General features: G+C 34.7%; 1 protein-coding gene across 2 annotated transcripts in view; it reads right to left on the bottom strand.

Annotated features, from left to right (window-relative positions):
• The window catches only part of TEX11 (testis expressed 11), a 278253-nt gene that overhangs the window by 135907 nt on the left and 118915 nt on the right, over nucleotides 1-23431 (bottom strand). For both annotated transcript variants that reach the window (XM_045538676.1, XM_045538677.1), the window contains 2 exons: nucleotides 14094-14175; nucleotides 11395-11473 (listed from right to left, as the gene is read on the bottom strand). In XM_045538676.1, the coding sequence (XP_045394632.1) occupies nucleotides 11395-11473; nucleotides 14094-14175 (161 nt within the window). The remainder of the gene's footprint in view (nucleotides 1-11394; nucleotides 11474-14093; nucleotides 14176-23431) is intronic.

Below are 23431 nucleotides of genomic sequence, written 5' to 3'. Positions count from 1 at the left end.
ACCTGGTTCTGGCTACAACTATTTGCAGTTGCAGAACTCACTCCACCATTTAGCTGGTTGATCTGCTATTATAAAGTCCCTCAAACCTTTAGCTTTGCCATACTGATATGTATCCTTTAAAGCTGTGGTCCACAACCTTTGGGCTGTGGCCCAGTACCGGTCCATGGCCTGTTAGGAAACGTGTGTATCACCACCTGAGCTCCGCACCACTTCCCAGTAACCCACGACATCCCCCACCTCCACCCTCGGTCCCTGGAAAAATTATCTTCCATGAAACCGGTCCCTGGTGCCAAAAAGGCTGGGAACCGCTGCTTTAAAGTTTGTGTGTTTATGTATGCATCCAATTTATGGTTGTTAGACTTTAGCTCACAAACTAACAGCTGTATGAGAATATTGAAATCAAGAGCTAGAAGGAACCTTAAAGTTTATTTATTCCAAGCTCCTCCACCCCACCTCTTACTACCCTCTTATTTACAGAAGCAACTGAGGCCTCATATTAGTTTTTCATTGCTGCTATAAAAAATGACCACAGGCCGGGCGCGGTGGCTCACGCCTGTAATCCTAGCACTCTGGGAGGCCGAGGCGGGTGGATCGCTCAAGGTCAGGAGTTCAAGACCAGCCTGAGCAAGAGCGAGACCCTGTCTCTACTAAAAATAGAAAGAAATTATCTGGTCAACTAAAATATATATATAGAAAAAAATTAGCCGGGCATGGTGGCGCATGCCTGTAGTCCCAGCTACTCGGGAGGCTCAGGCAGTAGGATTGCTTAAGCCCAGGAGTTTGAGGTTGCTGTGAGCTAGGCTGACGCCACAGCACTCACTCTAGCCCGGGCAACAAAGCGAGACTCTGTCTCAAAAAAAAAAAAAAAAAAAAAAAAAAAAAAGACCACGAACTTAGTGACTTAAAATAACACTCACTTATTATTTCCCAGTCCTGTAGGTCAAAAATCCATGCAGGCTTGACTGGGAATTGTGTTTAGGGTCTCACAAGGCTAAAGGCTATGTATTGGCCATCCTAGGCTCTTACCTAGGGAGTTCTGGGGGAGAGTCCACTTCTGGGCTCATTCAGGCTATTGGCAGAATTCAGTTCTGTGAGGTTCTAGGACTGAGGTCCCATTTCCTTGCTGGCTGTACACTGGGATTTGTCTCAGCTCCTAGAGACCGCCTGCATTTCTTGGCTCATGGCTCATTATTTCTTCAGAGCCAGCAATGAGGTGTTAAATATTTCTTGTACTTTGAATCTATCTGATTTCCCCTTCTGCATTCTTGTTCTGTTTCTAAGGTCTCATGTGATTATATTGGGCCCACCCAGATAATCCAGGATAACATCCCTATTTTAAATTCAACTGGTTAGTAATTTTACTTACGTATGCAAAGTTCATTTTGCCATGTAAGGTAACATATTCATAGTCCCAGAGATTAGGGTAAGGAAGCTCTTTAGGGGATATTATTCTGCTTATCGCTGGCTCTGAGAAGCTAAATGACTTGTCTGAGGTCTCATGGTCATTTAGTTTGAAGGAGGAACTCATTTCAATATACTATACATTGCCTCTTGCTGTCATTATGCTCACTGCTCATGTTAAATACCATTTTGGCAATCATAACTTCAATGCCTATAAATGGGCTCAGTGTTAGTAAAATTGTCCTGCAATTTACTCTTAGACATAGCTCACAAGTGATGTTGATAAAACTGTTAAAGAAGCTAAATGCAACATCTTGATCATGTCCAGGGGTAGAAGCCTTATGTAAAATGATAGACATGAATTCTATTCTGTAAACATACAGCTCAACTTGGAATGAAATACTGTATTATTTCTAATACTTTTTTAGAAATAATAATAGCTACAGTCTATTGAATGCTTATCATGTGCCAGCAATTTTACATGAATGAACTTATTTAATCCTCAGACAACCCTAAGAGTTAAGTAATATTAATGGGTAGGAAACTGAAGCATATATAGTTTAAATAATTTACATAAAGTTATGCATCTGCAAAGTGGAGGAACCAGGACTTGAACTCACATAATCTAACTCTATATTCCACATTATTAACCATTATTCTATAGTGGATGAACCTGAGTTTAAAACACTAGATTGAGCCCACTATTTACCTCAAAAAATAATAGAATGAGTGCAAGAATAAATCCATAGCAGAGCCAGAGAACAAGAAAATATATTTTCAGTGGTCAGAAACTTTGATGAATTTCTATAACTAAAAGCAATCAAATTGAGGGAAAATCAAGAGATGAGACTCCTGAAACCCAACAGAAACAAAAGGTGGGGGGTGCTGCTGAAGAAATAAGTAGGTAGGTCCTCCCCCAAAAAAACAGCCTAGGAAAACCCACAAAATCAGGAATTAATTACTAGAGGACAGGAAAAATTGGTGATGGTTATAGAGGAACTGCAGAAAATAATCCAATTTCCTGTTGTATACACAAGGAGTAGAGGCCATTGATGTTTGACCTCAGGCTCTGCTGTCAAACAATTTTCTAAATGATATAAAGGATCGGTTATGGGGACCTCCCAGCTTGAGCATAAGGGATAAGGAGATCGTAGCATAAAGATAGGGGTAGGAAAGAAGAAAATCAATCAGTACCATAGTGAAAATCCTCATCTAGCAAGAGAACACATTTCCTACTTCCCATATCAAGGCAGGGGTGGAGGCTAGTGTCCCTAGTCCACTATAATATTATAATAGCTAGTTTCTAAAGGTGTACTTCCAATAAATTATGCTTCCTAGAGTATTCATGCCCTCATGTACTGTGCTCCTCTTGAATCCAGACTGGCTCTGTGACTCACTTTTAACAGTGCATGACTTCTGATGCTAAGACATAAGAAGCCTTGAGGCTTCTTCCTGATCTCTGGTAACTCTGGATGAAGCTAACAACAGTCATGTAAGAGCTAAAAAAGAACACAGAGATCCAGGCTTGTTGAAGTAAGATAGGGCCTGGCCTCTATATTTCTGTCTGGTTTCCTAGTGATTATTTTTATAACAGTTTTATTGAAGTATAATTCACATACCATATGATTTATCCATTTAAAGTACATAATTCCATGGTTTTCAGTATATTTTCAGAGTTGTGCAACCATCACTGAATCAATTTTAGAACATTTTAAACACACTAAAAATAAACTCCTTTCACCAATATCATAAAATGATCTATGCTAAGATTATAATTAGGAATAATTATGCACCAATATAGACAAGGAATTGAAGGAAAGAAAAAACTAAAAACAGATAATTTGTTAGGATAATAAGATTAGATGTGATCTTTTTTCTTTTAAAATTTTCATTATAGTCATGGTATGTTTGTAAAATTTTAAAAATAGATACAAAATTCTAAAAGAAAAAATTAAAGTCCAAGGTGAGAAGGGAGTAACAGTAACTTAGTTGTAAAAGAGTTCAGGACCCCTGAATCAAATAAATTTGCATTATAGGGAAATAAGAGAATTTATAGATGAGACTCATAATTACAGAAGTCCTTAAGAAATTATGGAAAACTGGAGGAGTGATGAAGACTGGAGACAGGAAAAGTTCTGATTCTTTTTTTTCTTTTTCATTTCAGCATATTATGAGGGTACAAATGTTTAGGTTATGTATATTGCCCTTGCCCCACCTGAGTCAGAGCTTCAAGCGTGTCCATCCCCCAGACAGTGTGCACTGCACTCATTATGTGTGTATATACACATCCCCTCCTCCCCCTTCCTATCTGCCTGACACCCGATGAATGTTATTACTGTATATGCACTTAAGTGTTGATCAGTTAAAACCAATTTGATGGTGAGTAGATTCCCACACTGCGCTACTCAAAGTATGGGCCACAGACCAACAGCATTGGCATCACCTAGGAGATTGTTAGAAATGCAGATCAGGCCCCATCCCAGACCTGCTGAATCAGAATCTGCATCTTAAGATCTTCAGCTGATCCAGCTGATTGTATACACATTAAAGTTTCAGAAGCACTAACATAAACCAACAAGGATTCACTAAGAAAAAAGAATGGCAAATTAATCTTGTTTAAATAAATTTTTCCAAGTTTATTTAAATAGTAAAGTCAGAGAGTAAATAGATATAATCTAACAAATTCAGAAAAAATGATTCAATAACAGAATATCAAGCTATTCGCCAGCTTTTCTAGAATCCAAAGCATATGCTCTTCCCTTAAATAGTACCATATATTACCAGGATCTAATATGTGTATAACCTGGAATTATCTGGTGATCATTCTGTCTCCTAGTGAAACATAACTATAAAAGGTAAAATTTCAAAAAAAAGGTCACTTAAGAGATATAGTATTTCCATTCATTCTACACATTAAAATTTGGGGGAATTCAATATCCATGTGTTCAAAATTTTATCCTTACATCAAGTGGATCATCATAAAACTAGGTCTAAACTACAGTAGCTTAGTCCATGATAGAACTGCATTCACTTTGTAGCAGCTAATGTTTTGCACACTTTGCTTTTGTTGCTTAAAGAAACTTCTCTACATAAAATATGCTTTTGCTATACAATTGTTATTAAAAGCATTGTCCATTATGTAATACAACTTCCTACAGAAACCAAATGTGTAACATAAATGAATGAAGCAGACTGTAAAATATATCCACTGCCAGATATGTAATCAAACTTTATTATTAACTGAATGATGGTATAAGCAAACAGGTAAGAAAATAGAAGCTATATTTAAAATTTTAAATCTAAAAATATAAATACTGAATTTATCAAATTTCCCTTTTGAAATTGATTACTTTGTTGATTTGGAGACAGAAACCTAAAACCTTTTCTTCTACACTAATATGTCAATATCCACATGAGCCAATAGGGAGAAGTAGATACTTAAATGGAAATTTGGGTACTATTATTAAGAGGAAGGTGGAATGAATATATGACAAGTGGCCAAAAACTGCAAATGTCTACTATATCTGATATTCCAAAGTTGTCTAATTAGGAGTCAGTACCACACTACAGTGCAGTTCAATTTCTTCAATTTGTAATTCTTCATTTACATTAGTAACACTAGTAGAGGAAGGCAAAATAAGCAATATTTTTCATTACCATAATATTGGAAATCAGAAAACTTTTTTTTTTAAGTTCAATCTTTAAGCCCACAATTGTATGTAGCTTAGGTAACCACCTGCATCTCTGGAAACCAATTACAGTACAGAGAAGAGACCCAGATTATTCCTTGCCAAAAGAGTTTCCCCCCAAAATATGACTTCACTAAGAACATGTGAATTAAATTTTACATTTGTATAATTACTTATGGGCACTTTTGCAGAGAGATTCACAGTGTTTATATGGATTGTCATACTCACCAAAAAGGTCAAGTTGTTCAGCCGAGGCAGGGATTTTCCCTTGAATGACATGAACAAGTTGAATTCTTTCAACAGTTCAAAAACTCTCTCTTCAGCACCTAACATAAATGCTGTGCTACATCACCCAGATCCCCTCTTCATAACTGAAGTATTTATTCCCCAGCTGCTCTCCAGGAATTTGCTAGGCTGAAAAAAGTTACCACACCCAAGGTTATGCTCCCTTCCCAGGGTAGCTGGCATCCAATGACTAGTCAACACTGGGCTATAAGGCCTGCCCCTCTCACTCCAGCTGAGGACAATTCTAAGGAACCATTCCAGCTTCAGAGCTCCCCATGGTTAAGGCTGAGGCTTGTAACTGTATCTCAGCCAACTGCTCCTTTAGTCCTTCCTCCTTCCCTTCCCCCCACAATTGCTGATCCTGACATCACCCCTCAATAAACCATTTGGACATTAACCTCCATCTCAAAATCTGCTTCCAGGGCAACTCAACCTGTGACAGCACTATATCCAACTAAACCCTCTAACCTACAAGTAGTAGAGGCAACTACTGTATTGTATATCCAATTCATCCAACAAAGCAATAATCTCTGTTGAAGCCACAGAAGAATATCTAGTATTCTATATTATTATATTCTATATTACCTTACCCACATTTCATTTTTAGCTTCTTTAGGACAATGTTTCCTAGTGAATTATACAATTAATATACTTAAGTTTTACATCTTTAGAAAACACTGCCACCTTAGATTTAAGTTTCAAATCAAGTCTTATGTTAACACTAACCATTACAGAAATATCTTCTGCAGTTATACTTAAATTATTTTGACCAGTCTACATTAAACTTAAGACACAGGCACTGTGTTCAGAAATTCTATCATATCAAAATTCTCATTGATGTCACAAATAAATATGCTTCACTGTGCAGTATTATTCATGTCTGTGCAACAGAAAACACCACAAATAAATTACCCTCTTCAAGCAACCTAGCCAATAAATTCTAAGCCATATCTTCAATATGCCAAACAACAGCGTTTCTGATTAGATTTGCATTTGAAACTTAAAGATACATTGCATGCCTCACTCAATAGACACTCTTTTGTAAACTTGTCATCTACAAAAAAGCTAATGCCTGGGCAATCTTTTCCCTTAATATATAACTACATAACTGCATTTTCCAACAAGATTGCTTATTTTATTCATTTGCCAAAATAAACCCAGTTGAAATTTCAGTCCTTTTCTTGAATTCATTGTTTTTCATTACACTGGTTACTGGCCATAGTTTCTACTATGTTTTGTTTCATAATGGGCTTTTAAGTTGTATTCATTTGACAGAAACACACTTTGTTTGCATATTTAAAACACCAGAATTTTTTTACTTCCATTATAAAGAAATTTGTTCTTTCCCATTTTCTTGAGACACCTTCTCAGTCTAGCTTTCATTCTCCTACTTTGGATAGAGATGTGGGTACTGTATTTTATTTCCTTCTTATATTTGCTATAAGAATAATAACACAAAAAAAGATGATAAATTACAGCTTGATACACAAGATATGGGAGAAAATAAAGAATTGTGGGAACTATGACAAACTGGAGAACACACGCCCCATGTCTAAAGGTAACAACTGCTACTTAGCTCCAACTGATCATTGCTTTGTGGAAATACTGGCCAAGTGTTTCTAGACTTCTGGATTTTTTCAAGAGAAGCCAGGAAGCCAGATTTTTATGTGAAATTTCCTGAATGTTAAATGTTGGCAACTAATTCAACCATATGCAACACATCTCTGGCCATACCAAGGCTCATGGTTCACTATGTGAAAACTTTCTTGTGATGAATTGCTTTAGAATGTAGTATTGGGGGGAAAGTTTGTCAGTCTTTACGTATTCCTTCTAGCACAGTGGTAAAAAGTGTGAGCTCTGTAGGCTGATGCCATGGCACTCTAGCCCAGGTGACAGAGCGAGACTCTGTCTCAAAAAAAAAAAAAAAACAAAGTGTGAGCTCTGTAATCAGGTATTAACTCCAGTTCTGCTCCTTCCTAGCTATGTGATTATGGGCAAATTACTTTTTCTCTATAATCCTCATTTTTCTCACCTGCAAAATGAGGTTAGGCAAACAAATTACCTTATAGGTATCTCATGATTTATAATGTAAAGGGCTTAGAATAGTGCCTAGACAAGTATCAATAAATATTAGTTTTTGTTATTCAATAATGAAAATTAAGTAAATTATCATGTTATCCTTTTTCTCTGGCTGCAAGAAAGCTCACAGTTAAATTTAATAATCACGGTAACCATAGTAGCTATTGTGTTTGGCATATTTTGATTTTCTATTTCAATTTTTACTATATACTTGAATATAGGAAGCTTCAAATTCTTTTTGGAAGGAGGTGGTGTATAAACAACCAAAATTTTAAAAAATAAAAGTTAAGTCCCATGAAATTTTTGTGAACAAGATGGAGGAAATGAGGCCATATGGCTATATAATTAGGTGGATTTATAACAGCTTCAATGACTGTACTCAAAAATTATCAATTAATGGGTTGATATTAACCTGGATATTAATCTATGCTGCCATGAGGTTTCTGGCCTCAGATTTGTTCTGTTTATTAAATTAGATCAGGAGTCAGCAAACTATGGCCTGCAGCTCAGCTGCTTGTTTTTATGAATAAAGTTTTACTGGAACACAGCCACACCCATTTGTTTATGATTGGCCTGTGGCTGCTTTTGTACTACAACAGCAGAGTTGACTAGCTGTGATAGAGATTATGTGGCCCACAAGCCTAAATAAAATACATACTATCTTGCCGTTTAGGTAAAAGTTTGCTGACCCCTGAATTAGATGAAGACAGGTGCCATACCAAATCTGAAGATGACATAAACTGGAACAGTTAATATATTCCATGATATAATCAAAATTCACAAAGATCAGAACACTGAAAAAATAGGCTGTAACCATTAGGCTGAAACTTGTTTATAAAGTACGGCTATTGGGTATTTAACCATAAACATAGAGGAAATGGAATTCAGGTATTAAGAGCAATTTATATTGTAAAGATCTAGTCTTATAAGCCCAGGAAATTAACCATACAATGTAGCTACCAGAAGAGAGCTAATTTAAATATTGCCTGCATTAAAAGAAATATAGGATCTGGAACAGTGCTGCCCAATAGAACTTTCCTGTGATAATGGAAATGTTCTCTATTTGTAATGTCCAATAAGGTAGCCATTAGCTACATGTGGCTATTGAGACTTGATATGGGGCTAGCGTAACTGAAGGACTAAATTTTTAATTTTTTTAAATTTTAATTAATTTAAATTTAAATAGCTACACGTGGCTATTTAAACAGTGCAGGTTTAGAACAGTGCAGGTTCCATATTGAACAGTGCAGGTTTAGAACATTTAGAACATGAAAGGTATATACTATTATTTAGATCACATCTGCAGTTTTGTGTTCAGTTCCAGTTGCCATGCTTACAAACTGGAAGTGACACCCAGGAAGTGATCATATCATAAACAATGTTAGAATGAACTGATGAAGAGCTGTCAAGTTAAAGATTTAGATGTTACCATGCAGCAGAACAAGCAGCCTTAAAAATCAGTGGAAAACATGTATCAATTCTACGTAAGGAAGAATTTTCTGTTCCAGCTTTATAAAAATACAATGGAGCGCTCCTTTTCCACAGGTATTCCAGAAGAGGCTAAATTGCTTTTCATGCAAGAAATCATAGAGAATTCATTTGTCAGGTGGGAGACTAGTCTACAAAAAGGACTGACAAACAATAGCTTGCAGGCCAAATCCAACCAGCTACCTGGTTTTGCAAATAAAGTTTTATTAGGCCGGGCGCAGTGGCTCACGCCTGTAATCCTAGCTCTGGGAGGCCGAGGCGGGTGGATCGCTCGAGGTCAGGAGTTCGAGACCAGCCTGAGGAAGAGTGAGACCCCCGTCTCTACTAAAAATAGAAAGAAATTATCTGGCCAACTAAAAATATATATACAAAAAAATTAGCCGGGCACGGTGGCTCATGCCTGTAGTCCCAGCTACTCGGGAGGCTGAGGCAGTAGGATCGCTTAAGCCCAGGAGGCTGAGGTTGCTGTGAGCTAGGCTGATGCCACGGCACTCACTCTAGCCCGGGCAACAAAAGTGAGACTCTGTCTCAAAAAAAAAAAAAAAAAGTTTTATTGGAACACAACCACATTCTTTCATTTATATATCGTCTATGGCTGCTTTCACACTACAACAGCAGTAGAATAGGTATATCAGAGACCTTATGGCTTGCAAAGCCTAAAATATTTACTACATGACCCTTCACAGAAAATGTTTACTGACCTCTGGTCTGGAATAGTGGTTCTCAGAACCTCCTGGATAACCAAAAAAGAACACAGAGACCCAGGCTGGTTGAAGTAAAATAGGGCCTGACCTCTGTATTTCTGTCTGGTTCCTCGGTGATTATTTTTTATAATGTAACAGTTTCATTGAGGTATAATTCACATACCATATGATTTATCCATTTAAAGTACACAATTCTGGCCGGGCGCGGTGGCTCACGCCTGTAATCCTAGCACTCCTGGAGGTCGAGGCGGGTGGATTGCTCAAGGTCAGGAGTTCGAGACCAGCCTGAGCAAGAGCGAGACCCCATCTCTACCAAAAATAGAAAGAAATTATCTGGCCAACTAAAATATATACATAGAAAAAATTAGCCGGGCATGGTGGCGCATGCCTGTAGTCCCAGCTACTCGGGAAGCTGAGGCAGTAGGATCGCTTAAGCCCAGGAGTTTGAGGTTGCTGTGAGCTAGGCTGACGCCACAGCACTCATCCTAGCCCGGGCAACAAAGCAAGACTCTGTCTCAAAAAAAAAAAAAAATAGTAAAGTACACAATTCAATGGTTCTTAATATATTTTCAGAGTTGTGCAACCATCACTGAATCAATTTTAGAACATTTTAAACACACCAGAAATAAACCCCTTTGCATTAGCAGTCACTCATCATTTCCCCTCAAATTCTGCAGCCCTAGGCAACCATGATCTACTTTCTGTCTCTATAAATCTTACTGTTCTGGATATATCTTATAAATGGAATCTTACAACATGTAGTTTTTTGTGACTGGCTTCTTTCACTTAGCATGTTTTCAAGGTTTATTCATGTTGTAACATTATCAGTACTGTTTATTTTCATTGATAAATAATATTCCATGGTATGGATATATCAAATTTGTTTATCCATTCATCAGTTGATAGACATATGGGTTGTTTACACTTTTTGGCTATTATGAACAATGCTGCTATGAATGTTTAAGTACAAATGTTTGTGTGGATATATGCTTTCAATTCATTTGGGTTTAAACCTAGGAGTGGAATTGCAGGGTCATATGGTAACTCTATATTTAACTTATTAAGGAACTAACAAATGTTTTCCAAAAAAGCTGCACCATTTTACATTCCCACCAGCAGAGTATGAGGGTTACAATTTCTCCACATCCTTGCCAATATCTGTTATTATCTGCCTTTTTAATTATAATCATCCTAGTAGGTGTGAAGTGGTTTCTCATTGTGGTTTTGAATTTCATTTCCCCAATGGCTAATGAAGTTGAGCATCTTTTCAAGTACTTATTCCCCAGTCATTCTAATGACACCAAAGTCTGAAAATCACTAAGAGGTCTGTAAAAATTGCGAGGTCCCTTTTGACCTTAATGGTCCTATAAAAATAAAGCCAGAGAGGCTGTTAACTGCAGAACTGCACCTGTTTATGCCTTCCTAGTCTACATGACTCTAGCCCGCAGGTTAATTCTAGCCTAACTCCTATTTTATACAGCCCCATCTTATTCTTTTTTCATTTATTTCCTTTTTAAAAATTTTAATATAAATTTTAAAATTAACTTTGCTATTATTTAAGTCATTAAGCAAACAGTTGTAACTTCTAAACTGATCAGCACAAGGCAAACATTGTGCTGTCAGACAGAACATGAGAGTGTGTGTGTGTGTGTGTGTGTGTGTGTGTGTGTGTGTGTGTTTAATATGTGTTAACGGAAACCTTAGAAAAATGTTAGTCTTTAGAGAAAGGGAAATCAATTCTTCTGTACCTTTCATGATCAATCAGCAGTTTAGCAATCTTCAGACAGAAGTCTAAAGACATGTCAAGATATAGTATTTCCAGGACAGCTGAAAAAATGAAGTAATCATATCAGTTTCATTTTGAGGAAGCTCAGCTATTTTCAATAACTTCCCTGTATTCAAAATCTACTTACTAAATGTTTGCCATATACCATGTTTTGCCTAACAATTTATCAAAATCTTTTTTAAAGTACTAATATCCAATGCTAGAGAGATAGGTGGCACTCTTATATGGATGGCAAAGTACCTGGTGCAATCCTTTTGAAAAGCAATTTGGTCATACTATATGTTAAGAACACTGTGGTTAAGAGCTTGGGATCTGAAGTCAGATCTAAATTTGAAACCACTTGCCACCAGTATGGCCATAGGCAAGTTAATTTTTCTGTACCTTAGTTTTGTCATCTGTAAAATGGAGAATATACCACCAATCTCTCCGGTTTGTTGAGAGGATTACATGCGATAATGTACGGAAAGTACACAGCTAAGCACCTGGCACTTAGTAAGCATTTACTAAATGGCCAATGCTATTATTATTATTCCCTTTACTTCAGAAATTTCACTTCTGAAAAGTCATCTGAAATAAATATGAGAAAAGGTTTATGAACAAAGATATTAAAAGCAGTATAGATTATAATAGCAAAAGAAAAGAAATATAACCTGAATGTCTAATTTAGGGCAGCAATAAACTATTATGCAACCATTAAAATTGTTGAGTATGAAATAATATGGAAAAAATGAATATGCACAAATATGAAAAATGTTTACAAGATTGGTACGTGCAAAATTAGAAAACAAGGTTATATGTACTATAGGTCACAATTCTGTAATATAAGAAAAATAAATGAAGATAAAAAATACTGAAAGCAAATAATCAAATCTCTAAAAGTGGTTGTGTTTAGATTCAATTATTTATTCAACAAATATTTAATGAGTATAGTCCCTGTACCAGGCACTGTGCTTAGCTCTGAGAACCCAGCAATAAACAAAACACACAAAAATTCTGGCTGTCAAGGAGTTTACATTCTAGTGGATGGTGGGACTATGGATATTTTTAGTATTTTCCAAAAATTTCTTTAATGAGTATGTGCTACACTTTCACAATGAAAAATCTGTATATTTTTAAATTTCTACCTTTTCTGCTACCAAAAATACCAATGAGATTCCAATGCCAGGAGTTAGGTTGACTATTCTAAGAGTAAAGTACCTTTACCAGCAAAGAAATGAAAAAATATAAAAACGCAAGTTTCATACATCTCTCAATACAACAAAGTAAAAATCTGTTATTTTAAATTATAAAAAACTTAGATTTGGGAAAGACTCCTAATTGGTAAAATCAAACAATGACTGACATTGCAACTTACTCTGAATATCAGGAGTAACTAGATTGAGTTAAGTAAAAAAAAAATCTGGGATTAAAGAATAATTTCACTTTAAACTCTGCTTCTTATCTACATTTGAATAAACAGTGTAATGGGGAATTCTCATCTAAAACTAATCAACTCCAAACTTGGTGACTATAATAATTGCTCTGATTTTCCTGTATTATATTAGTGTAAGTGTATTCCTTTAATTGGTTAAGTGATTTGTTTATTCCTGTAATGTAAAAAACTGGAGCTGTCTTTCTGGTATCTCACATTTTTCAACCTGTGTATGCTGAGGTAATACTGTTGCCTAGAGATGCAGAATCCTCTTATCAGTTTGAGCTTCTGAGGTCTCTTAAGTGATTGGCTAAAATTCTAGAGGTCACAGAAAGATTCATCAGTATTAAACTAGCACTAAATTTAGGGCTACTGCCAAATTTGATTATTATTCTAATTACTACAAATTGTTAATATTTATTGGATAATCAGTAATTATACTAACATAATTTTGTATAGTACAAATAATACAGCTCTCAAAGATTACTAATGTACTAAAGCATGTACACATTAGAAGAATTTAGAGTAAATTATGTTTATGATTAACCAAAATTGAAACACTATTAAGGACTAGTGTGCACAGAGATTTTTGCCTCAATGCATCTATATCATAGTAATAATAATAATAACTACGGTAATAGATAACATGTATTGCACACTAACTATGTACCAGGTATGGTGCTAAATGCTTTACATACATTTTCTCAAAAGATTCTCAAAACAACATGATGAGGTAGATATTAATATTATTGTTGTTATATCTCTTTTAAAGATGAAGAAACGAGGCACAGAAAAGTTAAGTAAGTTGTCCAGTGACCCACAGCTATACATCAGTATGTTTGTTTTGTGCTTTGTACGTTCTAATCCCCTGAGAATTATGAAAAACAAATAGCAATGTTTATAAAAGTAATTGTAAAAAGCATGGCACTAAAAGGCTTCTTCCATTAATATATAATCTTTCTTCATGGTGGTAGATAACTTCAGAAGGGTTGGACAGCTGTACTTCTCTGTTGGACTAAAGGAAAACTGATTCAGCTCTTTTTTTTTAGCACTTTTTAAATTTGCTACTATTTTTTCTCCTTTCTCTTTTTCTTCCTGGCTGACAGTCTTTTCCCTTTCCTATGTGATCCATTTCCCTCTCAGCCACTATCAAATTATACTTATTTTTAGTATACTACAAAAGATCTTATATTCAACAAACTGATATTTAGATTTCAAAATTGTGTGCTCTTCACACATAGAGATGATACCTTCAAGGAATTCTTCATTAGCTGTTTCACCTTTCAAGAGGATTTTCATCCTTAAGAAAAGCCCAGCAGGATTTAAATGTTCCTATTTTAAATAAATAAATCACAGTGATATTAAAATTATGTAATGTAAAAGACAATATTCAAGTAATTGCCTATTTTATTCAACTGCTTCAGAATGACTCATGATCAAAGCAAATCAAAAGTATAAAATATCATATCATAACATCCAGTCTATCCCTAAGGATATTTTCTGGTATTTTATTCAGTCTAAATGAAACAATACGAGGAAAAGAACATGTAAACATTTCCATTGAGTGACAAAATTTAACGACAAGGTCAATACTTAAAACTGTGTAATCTGAGGCCATATTATTGGTAAGCAAAACCCCAAGCATCAGTTAGACTTATTTTCTTTTGAGATTTTAATAACTAAGGTCCTTTGCAAACAATAGTAGAAATAAATAGAAAATGTATTGTCTTTTCTATAGGATATATCTATCACATCTACCATTAATAACAATGTGCTCTGAATGATGTTTCTAAGTCATTATTAGCTTGCCCTAAGCCATCTGTTATATCTTGTCCAGTTCCATTTTTGCCTGACAGGATACATCATTAAACAGCAGGCTAAGATTAAAAATTCAGTCTAGGCCCACGGAACAGAACTTTTCTCTCTACAAAGCCAATTAGCCTACACACAAACATTGTACTCATTCACTCCATACTCCGCAAATAATTACAGCTATTCATGTGTGAGATGCCTTAAAAATGGAAAGTTAGAGAAAGTAAGCACTGGCATTAAAAGAGTTTGCAAATATAAATGACACCAATACAAAGAATAAAAATTAAATTTGTCCATTTTAATTTATTGTATTACCACCTTTCCTACAGGCACATCAAAATATGTATTGGGTTCGATTACCTTTTATCTTCAGAGATGTATAAGTCTTCCAGATCTTGGCAGCATCTGTTTTCCTTGAGACTGCTATTCTCACACAAGCTAACATTCTGTTTTGCTCTTTGATTTCTTTACCAAACTCCAGAGACTGTTTCTTTGTATCATGTTCCTTCTATTGTATCATCATGTCTTCACTTCTATAAACATTTGCACTGTATTGTCCATCCTTACTGTCACTTGAAACTACACTTTTAGAAGGCATGAAGGATTGCTTGTTAAATCCATCAGCTTTCTCCCTACTATTAAAATCCTTGTCTTCTCTGTAACTTTTCTCACTATTGTTTCTCACTCTTCTACTCTTCTTCCTTACATTTTTGTTTGCTTTTTTAAAAAACCAGTTATTGAGAAACAGCCGCCAGGTACAATGAACATACAAAGTAAGTATTGTGAATCTTGTATTGCAGATGAGGAATCTGAGGCCCAGATGAAGTTAAGTAACTTACCATGGTCATACGGTTGGTAAACGGTAGGGCTTAAATTTGAATTCATATCTCTCTGACTCTAAAGGACACTATAACATGCTGTCTCCCTTGAAGTTTGGTCCATCCTGGGCCTACATATTACTACACTGGATCTCCTGCAAGCTCTAAACATAATGTATCCATTTTTAGTGTGAAGTGTATCATACACATATACACACCCACACAAGTATATAAAACATATGCATATAGTTTAGAGAATAATAAAACAAACACCCATGTACTCACCATCCAGGTTAAGAAACAGAACATTATCACCACATTAGAAGCCTCCAATGTGCCCTGGCCCATTTGTATCCTCTTCACTTCTCCACAGAAGTAAATACCACCCTGAATTTTGGTGTTTTTTGGGGGGGAGTGCAGGGGTGTCTCACTATATTGCACAGGCTGGTCTTGAATTCCTGGGCTCAAACAATCTTCCTGCATCAGGAGGGATGGGTAGGTGGGACTATAGCCATGAGCCACCACAACCACCACTCTGAATTTTGTGCAGTAATTCCCTTGCTTTTCTTTATAGATACACAATATATTGTTGCTATGGATTAAGTGTTTCTGTCCCTCCAAAATTCATATGTTGAAGCCCTAACCCCAATGTGATGGTACTTGGAGGTGGAGCCTTTGGGAGGTAATTTGGTTATGAGAGTAGAGCCCTCATGAATGGGATAAGTTGCCTTTATAAGAAAAGACATGATAGAGATGATCTTTCTCTCTCTCTCTCTCTCTCTCTCTCTATCTCTCTCTCTCTCCCTGCCAAGTGAGGATACAGCAAGAAGGTAGCCATCTTCAAATCAGGAAGAAGAACCTCACCAGGAACCAAAAAGGCCAGCATCTTGATCTTGGACTTCCCAGTCCCCAGATGGTAAGAAATAAACTTCTACTGGTTAAGCCACCCAATTTATAATGTTTTGTTGTAACAGCTCAAGCTAAGACAACTATTTAGTTTTGCCTATTTTTGAAATTCACTTAAACAGAATCACAGTGTAGAGAAGTTCTTCTGTGACTTGCTTCTTTCATTGAAATCATGTTTTCCAGATTCATTCATGTTAATATATGAAACTAATTTATTTTTTCATTACCATATAGCATGGTTCTCAAAGAGTGGTCCCTGAACTGGCATCACCTGGGAACTTGTTAGAAATGCAAGCCCCATCCCAAACCTACTGAAGGAGAAACTCTGGTAGTGCTGTCCAGCAAATTGTGTGTATGTGTGTGTGTGTTTAAAAATATATAAAATCATTATTATTGATTTGCATTATGAAAAATTCCCATTTCAACATAAATTCTAGTCTCTGTTCAGTAAGGTAATAAATGAGCAAACTGTTTTAACAGGTACACTAGGTAATACTTATACAAGCTGAAGTTTGAGAACAATGACTGTTGTAGGAATATGTCACAATTTACTCATTATACTTTGGACATCTGAGTCATTTCCAACTCAGTTGCTATTATGAGCAATCCTGACATCAGCATTCTATATACCTCTCCTACTAAACAAATGTTAGAGCTTCTCCAAAGTATATACCTAGGAGCAAAGTTGCTGAGTGGTCAGTATGATCAAGTTCAACTTTATCAAATAATGTCAAACTATTACCCAAAGTGGTTGTACAATTCTTAAAAGAAACTGTGAATGAAGGGAGCTTCCTCAGCCTGAGAAAGGACATCTATGAAAAACCCACAGCTAACATCATACTTAATGGTAAAATACCAAAAGCTCTCCCCCTAAGACCAGAACAAGAAAAAAAAATGTCTGCTCTTGCCACTTCTATTCAACATTCTAATGGATGTTCTTGCCAGAAAAATTAGGAAACAAAAAGAGATAAAAGGCATCCAGACTGAAAAGGAAGAAGTAAAACTATCTCTTTTTACAGACGATATGATCTTGTATATAGAAAATCTTAAGGAAGCCAGTAAAAACGTATTAAAGCTAAAAAAAAAAACAAGCTCAGCAAAGTTATAGGATCTACTACTAATATTTTAAAAATCAACTGTATTTCTATATACTAGCAATGAACAATCTAAAAGTGAAGTTAAGAAAATAATTCCATTTACAAAAGTATCAAAAAAAATAAAATACATAGCAATAAATTTAACAAAAGAAAGGCAAGACTTGCTTACTGAAAACTACAAAACATTGGTAAAACAAATTAAATAAGTCCTAAATGAATGTTCCTAGATTTGAAAACTTGGTATTGTTAAGATGGCAACAATCCCCAAATTGATCTACAGATTCAACAAACTCCCTATCAAATTCCATCTGGCTTCTTTGCAGAAATCAACAAGTTGATCCCAAAGTATGAAAATGCAAGAAATCCAGAAAAGCCAAAACAATCCTGAAAAAGAACAAAGTTGGAGACCCATACTAGCAGGTGTGAAGTGGTTTCTCATTGTGCTTTTAATTTGTATTCCCTGATAACTAATGATGCTGAGCATCTTTTCATGGACTTATTGGCTGTGGTATGTATTCTTTGGAGAAATATCTGTTCAGATTCTTTGCCAATTTTCTGCTGGGTTGTTTGTCTTCTTATTATTGAATAGTAAGAGTTCTTTTTATATTCTGGATAATGGATACTTATCAGACATGTGATTTGCAAATATTTTCTCCCATTCTGTTGGGAGGATCCCATGGATTATACGTTCACTTTCTTGATAGTTTCCTTTGAAATAAAAAATTTTAATTGTAATGAAGCCTAATTTTACCCAATTTTTCTTTTTTGTTTTTGGTGTCGTATCTAAGCGCCCAGGTCTTTTTTTTTTTTTTTTTTTTTTTAAGACAGAGTCTTGCTCTGTTCTCCAAGTAGAGTGCAGTGACATCATCCTAGCTCACTGCAATCCCAAACTCCTGGGCTCAAGCAATCCTCCTGCCTCAGTCTCCTGAGTAGCTGGGACTACAGGCATGTACCACTTTGCTCAGGTAATTTTTTAATTTTTTGTTATTTTGTAGAGACAGGGTCTTGCTATGTTACTCAGGCTGGTCACAAACTCCTGACCTCAAGTAATCCTCCTCCCCTGGCCTCCCAAAGTGCTGGGATTATAGGCATGAGCCACTGTGCCCAGCCTCTATGTATTTTTAATAGTAATGAAAGAAACTAACTATGAAAATATGTTTGATGAATGTAAAACTTTACCAAGAAATATGACTATTCTTCCTGAAATAAAGATAAAAGGAAAGTAAAGAAATTTGAAATGTACAAATTACCAGATGATAACATCGATTATTATGCAGAAAATGTATATCAAATAGATATTAAGGAAATTATAAATGTCTTAATTTCACATTTCAAATGGAAACATAAAAAATTAAATGAAGTACCCTCACCATTTTCATTTTTAAACAGAGAAAAGTTATTTTCTATGAACATTTCTGACTGACAAAAAGCAGCCAATAACTTGGTTCATAAATATTCTGATATATGAAGTCCTATAGAAATTTCATCTGTTTCAACCTTCAGTAACATTCCAAATCAATAATTTGTAATATAAAATGGGCATCATATTTGGATATTCTAAAACTGATTCATGAATTTGCTTAGTGCAATCTTATTATCCAAATTTGGAAGTAGACTTGAGATTTTTTCTAATAATACCAGTCACAGTAACATCATGTGAAAGAAGTTTCAGTAAGCAAAAATTAATTACAAATTAATTTAAGACTGTGCTTTACCCATTAAATGATCTTGGCACCCTTGTCAAAAATCATTTGACCATATAAGCAAGGGTTTATTTCTGGGCTTTCTGTTCATTCCATTGGCCTGTATGTCCATCTTCAAGCTAGTACCATAGTGCTTTGATTACTATAGCATTGTAATAAGCTTTGAAATCAGGAAGTGTGAGTCCTCCAGCTTTGTTCTTCTTTTCCAAGATTGTTTTAGCTATACTGGTGGTCCCTTGAGATTCCATATGAATTTTAGGACCAGTTTTTCTATTTCTGAAAAAAAAAATCATTGCAACTTTGAAAGGGATTGCACTGAATTTATAGATCTCTTTGGGTACTATTGCCATCCTTAAGCCTTCCAATCCATGAACACGGGAAATGTTTCCATTTATTTCCGTCTTCCTTAATTCTTTCAGCAATCTCTTATATTTTTTGTTGTACAAGCCTTTCACTTCCTCGGTTAAGTTAATTGCTAAGTATTTAATTCTTTCTGATGCTATTGTAAATGGAATTGTTTTCACTATATCCTTTTCAGAATGTTCATTGTTCAGTGTATCAAAATGCAACTGATTTTTGTGTATAGTCCTTAGTATCCTGCTACTTTGCTGAATTCATTTATTAGTTCTAACAGTTTTTTTAGCAACCTTTAGGATTTTCTGTATATAAGATTACAATATCTGGGAACATAGATAATTTTACTTTTTCGCTTTCCAATTTGGATGCCTTTTCTTTTTCTTGCCTAATTGCTCTGGCTAGAACTTCTAGTATTATGTTGAATAGAAGTGGCAAAAGCAGGCATCTTTGCCTAGTTCTTGATCTTAGAGGAAAAGCTTTTAATCTTTCACCATTGCAGTATGCTGCTCACTGTGGGTTTTTCATATATGGCTTTTATTAAGTTGAAATCATTTCCTTCTATTCCTAGGTTGTTGAGTATTTTTATCATGAGAGTGTTGAATTTTGCCAAATGGTTTTTCTGCAGCTAATAACATGATCATGTGGGCTTTTTTTCCTTCATTCTCTTAATGTGGTATATTACATTAATCAATTTACTGTTCAACTATCCTTGCATTCCTAGAATAAATCCCATTTGGTCATGTTGAATAATCCTTTAAATATGCTGCTGATTTTGGTTTGTAATTTTGTTGACAATGTTTGCACTGATGTTCATAAAGGATATTCATCTGTAGTTTTTGGTTTTATTTTGTTTTGCTTTGTTTTCGTAGTGTCTTTGTCTGGCTTTGGTATCAGGGTAACGCTGTACTCATGGAATGAATAGAAAGTGTTCCCACCTCTTCAGTTTTTTGAAAATGTTTACAAAGGACTGGTGTTAGTTCTTCTTTAAATGTTTGGTAGAATTCACCAGTGAAGCCATTAGGTCCAGGGCTTTTCTTTGTTGGGAAGTTTTAGATTAGTGATTCAATCTCCTTACTAGTTATAGGTCTATTCAGATTTTTTAATTTCTTCATGATTTAATCTATATAGGTTCTATATTTCTAGGAATTTGTCCATTTCATCTAGGTTATCCAAAGTGTTGGCATTCAACTGTTCACAGTACTCTTACATAATTCTTTTAATTTCTAAAGCATGGATAGTAATGTTCTACCTTTTATCTCTGATTTTAGTAACTTGAGTCTTCTTTCTTTTTTTCTTAGTCCATCTAGATCAAGGTTTGTCAATTTTGTTGATATTTTCAAAGAACCAACTTTGGTTTCATTGATTTTCTGTATTGTTTATCCATTCTCTATTTTATTTATCACTGTGCTACTCTTTATTATTATATTCCTATCCTTCTGCTAGTTTGGGTTGAGTTTTTTCTTTTCCTAGTTCCTTAACTTGTAAAGTTAGATTGTTGATTTCAGATCTTTCTTTTTTTAAGTGTTTATAGCTAAAAATTTCCCCCTTACCTAACACTATATAAAAAAATTAACTCAAAATGGATCAAAGACCTAAATGTAAGGCCAAAAACTATAAAACTCTCAGAAAGTAATATAAGGGAAAAGCTAGATGACATTGGACTTGGCAATGATTTCTTGGTATCACAATAAATCAAAAGAAATCAGGGAATCAAAGGAAAAATCACCAGACAGATTGGACTTCATGAAAATGAAAAACTTTGTGCATCAAAAGTCAATATTAACAGGGTAAAAAGACAACCCAAAGAATGGGCAAAAATATTTGCAAATAATTATTCTGATAAGGGGTTAATATCCAGAATATATGGAGAATTCCTAAAATTCAATGACAACAACAAAAAAAACCAACCTAATTTTAAAATGAGCAAGGGACTTGAATAGAAATTTCTCTAAAGAAGATATACAAATGCCAATAAGCCCATGAAAAGATGGCATACATCACCAATCATTAGGGAAATGCAAATAAAAACAAAAATGAGACATCACCCCACATCTATTAGGATGGTTAATATCAAAGAAAAGTAAAAGTGTTGAGGATGTGAAGAAATTGAAACCCTTGTGCACAACTGGTGAGAGTGTTAAATGGTACAACCACTGTGGAAAACAGTATGGTGGTTCCTCAAAAAGTTAAAAATAGAATTACCATATCCAGCAACTCCATTTCTGAGTATATACCCAAAAGAATTGAAAACAGAGAATCAAAGAGATATTTATACACCCATATTCATAGCAGCATTATTTACAATAGCTAAAATGAGGAAGCAACCCAAGTGTCCATCAATAGATGAATGAATAAGCAAAATATGTTATATTTACACAATGGAATATTATTCTGTATACATTACAACAACATGAATGCAATTTGAACACTTTATGCTAAGTGAAATGAGCTGGCCACAAAAAGACAAATAGTGTATGATTCCATTTATATGAGGTACTAAAAGAGTAATCAAAATCATAGAGGCAGAAAGCCAAATGGTGGTTTCCAGAGACTAGGGCAAGGGAAAATAGGGAGTTATTGTTTAATGGGTATAGAGTTTCAGTTTTATACGATGAAAAGAGTCCCAAAGATGGATGGTGGTGATGGTTGCACATTATGCATATATTATAGCCACTGAAGTATACACTTAAAAACAGTTAAAATGGTAAATTTTATGTTATGTGTATTTTACCACAATAAAACAAATCCTGAAAAAAGAAATATCCAGACCCAGATGGTTTCATTAAAGAATTCTATCAAAGTTTTAAAGAAGAATTAAGACTAATTCTATGGAAGACTTCCCAATTCATCTTAAAAAGACCTTATTACTCCGAAACCAAAACCAGACAAAGACACAAAAAGAAAACTGCAGACCAATATCCCTCATGAATACAGATGCAAAGATCCTTAACAAAATATTATCAAATAGAATTCAACAATATATTAAAAAATTATACACCATGACCAAATTGAATTTATTTCAGGGATGTAATGCTAGCTCAATATTTGATAATCATTCACTGTAATGTACCACATTAATGAGATAAAGAAAAAAATCACAAGATCATATCAATTGATGCAGACAAAGCTGTTAACAAAATCAAACATGCATTTATCACAAAAATTCTCAGCAAGTCAAGAATAGAGGGAAAATGTCCTCAACCTGATAAAGAACATTTCACAAAAACTTACAGTTAGCATTTCACTTAATAGTGAAAGACTGAAATCTTTCCCCTTAAAATCAGAAACAAGGCAAGGATGTCCACTTGTATTCAAAATGTTACAGGAAGTCATAGCCAGCACATTATGGCAATAAAAATAAATAAAAGGCATACAAATCCAAAAGGAAGTAATAAATGTTCTTATTTGCAGATGGCATGATCATCTGCATAAAAAATCCTAGAATCTACAAAGAAATCATTGATCTAATAAATGAGTTTAGCAAACTGACAGGATGCAAGATGAACATAGAAAATTATATATTTATTTACTAGCAATTAACATATGGACAATGAAATTTAAATTTTAATGCCATTTACAATCACTGAAAAATACTTAGATATAAACATAACAAACATAAACAAGACTTTGCTTAAAACTATGAAATTCTCAAAGAAGCAATCAAAGAAGATAAATAAATGGAAAAACATATCAAATTCATGGAATGGAGATAAAACACAGTAAAAATAACAATTCTCCTGAAAATGATGCATAAGTTTAACCCAAGAAGTCTATGAAAATCCTTGCAAGATTTTTATTAGATATAGACAAGATTTTCTAAAAATTTATATAGAAAGGCAAAGGAACTATAATAGCTAAAAAATTTTGATAAAGAAGAATAAAGTGGGAGTAATCA

Source organism: Lemur catta, chromosome X (genome assembly GCF_020740605.2).
Source record: "Lemur catta isolate mLemCat1 chromosome X, mLemCat1.pri, whole genome shotgun sequence".
NCBI classification, from domain to species: domain Eukaryota; kingdom Metazoa; phylum Chordata; class Mammalia; order Primates; family Lemuridae; genus Lemur; species Lemur catta.
This window is presented reverse-complemented; position numbering and strand designations above follow the sequence as displayed.